The sequence below is a fragment of the Fragaria vesca genome, unplaced genomic scaffold (assembly GCF_000184155.1).
Source record: "Fragaria vesca subsp. vesca unplaced genomic scaffold, FraVesHawaii_1.0 scf0513084, whole genome shotgun sequence".
Taxonomy (NCBI): Eukaryota; Viridiplantae; Streptophyta; class Magnoliopsida; order Rosales; family Rosaceae; genus Fragaria; species Fragaria vesca.
The window spans coordinates 24,600-28,939 of record NW_004443443.1 but is presented as its reverse complement, the minus strand read 5'-3'; the positions used below and the strand labels follow the sequence as shown (position 1 = coordinate 28,939).

General features: G+C 39.8%; 1 protein-coding gene across 1 annotated transcript in view; it reads right to left on the bottom strand.

The window, feature by feature from the left end:
• Positions 1 to 4,340, bottom strand: part of LOC101298279 — a 35,314-nt gene that overhangs the window by 21,142 nt on the left and 9,832 nt on the right. The window contains exon 2 of the mRNA XM_004309806.1: positions 3,862 to 4,085. Within this exon, the coding sequence (XP_004309854.1) occupies positions 3,862 to 4,085 (224 nt within the window). The remainder of the gene's footprint in view (positions 1 to 3,861; positions 4,086 to 4,340) is intronic.

Sequence of the window (4,340 nt, the reverse complement as noted above, 5' to 3'; positions counted from 1 at the left end):
GCCGGCATCCACCCCTACCATCAGCAATGGGCCCCGGCGGCAGCCCCTCCTCCTCCCCCGGCCGTCGCCGTTGCCATTCTTAACTCTGAGAGGGTAAAAAAATTAACCAGGACTATTTCAGTCATTTTAGTCGAGATTGATGTCATTTTAAAAGTTTAGGTATGAAACTAATTAAAAAAAAAGATGAGGTATCAAACTGATTTTAGACCTAAAGTTTAGGGTAGTAAAGTGAAATTATCTCTTTGCTAAATACCCAGAAAATCTTGAGTTCCGGCGATGAAGAGCGGAGAAGGTGATCCTAAAAGCGTTTCTGATAGGTTAGTTTTTTTTTCTCTAAGTTTGATCCTAACAGAGGTGTCTCAGACCTTTGTCGAGCTGCACCAAAATAAAATTAGGGTTTACCCACTATTTTCTATTTTCATTGTTTCGAGTAGGAGCTCGACATGTTTTTAAGGCAAATAGTAAGGACTAATTTGTTAGAGAATCTCGATGATCTATTAGAATACAAGTGCAGAAGTAAGGTTTAGGGTTTGGATTATACGTAATAAGTTATCAATCCACCTATAATATTACTGGGTTGTTCTTCTCTCTTTCTTTCTTTATATAATTGATATGATAAGCCAATTAATGAGAATCACATGTTCTTGTTAACTCTATTTATTTTTATAATATATGATATATTGATTCCAGCAAAGTTAGAATCATATGTTCCTGTTACTGTTTGATAATTATTATTGTTTACAATTGATGGTATTAAATCTATAACTATTTACAGAGGTGTGAACATTATGGAAACTATTTCAAAGGAATTGCAGTTTTCCCCAACAGAAACTCAGATAGGATATATCCCCAGCAAACTTTAAGATTTTCTTGGTATTCAGCAAACTTTAAGATTTTGGGAATGAGAGGAGAAGAAGAGACGACGGAGGAGAGAGATATGACGTCTAGGTGTCTTTTTTTCATACCAATTGACTTAATTGCCATTTAAAAATGATTAAAAAAATACAAAGCAATAATTTTAGTTTAATTTAGCCTCATTATTTCTTATCCATTGAATTTAAATGAGCCTAATCTAATAATAGTTGAGCAAATGTTCCATGGTGCTAATGACTGTGTGAACGGGACTGAAAGGTGTAATTCCATTTGTTTCAAAAGAAAAAAAATAGTGCTCTTACAGTGTTTTTCATAAAATTTCACACGGTTAAGTCCTTAATTTAAGTAGTTAGTAATACAATACACGACGTCACGAGTTTATGGTATTTTTGGATAAACTTTAAGATAACTAAGCTAATTTTAGTGGTTTTTGGAAGTTTCTGAATTAAAGAAATTATTTAAGAAAATCAAAATATCAAATGGTGCGATCTGGACCGTTTAGCTTCTTTAGGGCTTCATCTGAGCCATTTAGATTGAATATACGTATTAATGCTGAATGTGAACAGGTGCACCAGATCACACGCACGAAGGCCCGAACTTCTGAGACCCGGATAGACGACCGTCGACCCGCAACCACGACCCGTATTACGACGGCGAGAAAGAAATAGAAATAGAACAGAAGTGGATGGTCGTTCTTCATCAGGAGGAACATAGCTTTAAGGTTTCAATATTAGTATGATTTATGCTAGAAGCCTAGACTGTGTATTATTATTCATGCCGAAAGAAACCCAGGCACTGAGAATTAAACTTGTATCAATCGAGCGCTGCATTCATTCTATACAAACCCCCGCCGTTCCCGTTCGCTTTGTTCTGTCTCTCTCTCCAAGTACGCCGTCCCCTCCTTCCCTTCCTCGACGACGCTCCTCTCCAAGTCTCGACCGCGTTATCACCGGTGCCCCCGCCGGTGCTGTCAATTCTAACCGCTAAGCCATCACACCTCGATGTCATTCATCCCCTCCCTCGCCTCTTAGCTTCCCAAAACCCTAGCCTTCGAGCTCACCAGAACCCCACAATCATGATCGCCGCCCTCGTTCCCGTCGTCTCCTCTCCAGCTAGTAGGGTAATCATGAGATAGGTAATTTTATTTTCACTGCGTTGTTTTGTTTTTTTTTGTTTTTGTTTTTCTTTGTTTTAAAGTTTGCTAACCTAACGTCTGTTAGGTTGGGTTCTAGTTTTGCACTTTTGCTACTAAACCGAGAAGCCAAAGATGATTGTTTATTTTGAAAGTTTGAAGACATGTTGAATGCATATTTACTCAAGAAGTTTACGTTTAGCAGTTGATTATGAGCCAGGTGTCTTTGTTGCATCATTCAACCCCCAGTTCTTCTATATCTCAACTATTTGGATTCTTTTCGTCTGGGATTCGACCGGGATGACGGGACATGGCCCGTCCCGTCCGAGATGGGACTTAGGTCGGATAAAATCTCAAAAACGTAAAGTCTGTCCTGATCCCGTTCTGAGTGTAATGTCCGGGACGAACCGTGGTATTAGCTCAATCATGTCCTATCCCATCTCATGTCCAGACCTAGATAAAATGGAAAGCATAAGTCTTGTAAAAATACTTACAGATACTTGTTTGAATGCTACCCAGACAATCCAGCGACTTCTTCTATAGCATTCCTCCATTGCTTCATCTTCTCATTATCTTGTCCATGAGTTTCCTGCAGCTTAATCAAAGTTTTTCCAAAATTTGTGTTGTATTTTGATGGCGTACATATGTGGGTTCGACCTCATAAAAAATTGGGAAAATTAATTGTGTTCTTGTCTTTCGTGCATTGGAAAATCTTTGCAAGTTCATCCAAACACCATAAAGAAGAAGCATAGTTTTATGACAACACAATAATCGCAAATCTTGATTCTTCGATTGCCGTTAGGATATTTGAAGAAATTACTGTCCTTTTTGTGGTTGCACGTCATCCTTGAAAGTTTTAATCAGTACTCTGCTGTTTTGTAATTCATGGTACAAATAATCACTCTGCTGTCTTTGGCAAAGTCAATATTGATTCAATTTTTGTTGTAATTAAGTTAATTGCAATATTGATTCTTTTTTGCAGCTTTTACAGCCAAACCAAAACATGTTGACAAGATTATAGATTAGCAGTAGATGTTATTATTTTGATAAAGAATTTATTTAAAAGCAAGGTGTGCAAATTTCAGCACCCTAAATCTAACGTCTTTGAATAAAAAGCAAAAAAAAATGGAAAATGCCCATTTAGTATTAATTGTAACCCTTCATTGCCTATTTCAATGACAATCTTTTATATGAGCCCATTTGAATGAAAATAAACTTTTTTTGTGTCCAAATAACCAAATCTTTACTAAAGTCTTAATAAATTATATTATTTTAAGACTATTTTGCCCCCACCTCTTCAACATGAAAAGACTTGGTCGGAACCTCGGACTCCGGTCACACGCCGCCGGACTCCAGTCACCGGCTGCCGGATTCCGATCACCGGAACTTCCCCGACCGTCGGATTTCGGTCACCGGAATTTCCTCTGTAACCAGTTACTGACCCCCAATAATCAGTTACTGACCAGTTAATGACCCATAATAACCAGTTACTAACCCCTAGTAACCAGTTATTGATTAATTACTGACACCCAGTAACCAGTTACTGACCCCCAGTAACCAATTACTGACCCCAAATAACTTTAGTTTTCAGTTACTGACATCCAATAATCACTTAGTTTTCAGTTACTGACACCCAGTAATCACCCAATAATCACTTATTGACCCTCAATAATCAGGTTACAAACCTCAAATAATAACTTACTGGCCCCAATAATCACTTATCAATCCTTAATAATCACTTACTGACCTTAATATTCAAATGTAAGGATAAAAAAATAAAAATAAAAATAAATAAATAAATAAATAAAACTAACTGACATGAACTGGGCACCTATATTTCTTCTCTGGGCACCCACCTTCACCGAAGAGAACAAGTCGCAGTCCCTGACGGCCTCCTCCACTAAAGAGAATGAGAACACCGGCCTCCTCCACAGACCCTGGCGCACGCCTGTAAGCAACGCCCTTCCCCAGCCACGATCCAGCTCGGATAGAACTCCTGCCGAGCCCCGAGCGCGCCTCTGCAACACCATCATCAATCTCGACACGAACCTAGCCCATCCCCGACGCACTCCTGCCCAGTCTAAACGAAGACGGAAGAGGAGCTAGGTAGCAGGGGCAAACGGCGCTGCCGGACTCCTCCGCGAAGAGAACGAGTCGCAACACTTAGATGTCGGCGAGTCGGAGAGGTTTTTTCAGTGGCGACGCCACATAGGAGAGGCACAGCGAGAACCGGACTAGCTCGTCGGTGCAAGAGGACGGCGGCGAATCTCCGGTTGACTTGGCCGCAGAGAGAGAGAGAGAGAGAGAGAGAGAGAGAGAGAGAGAGAGAGAGAGA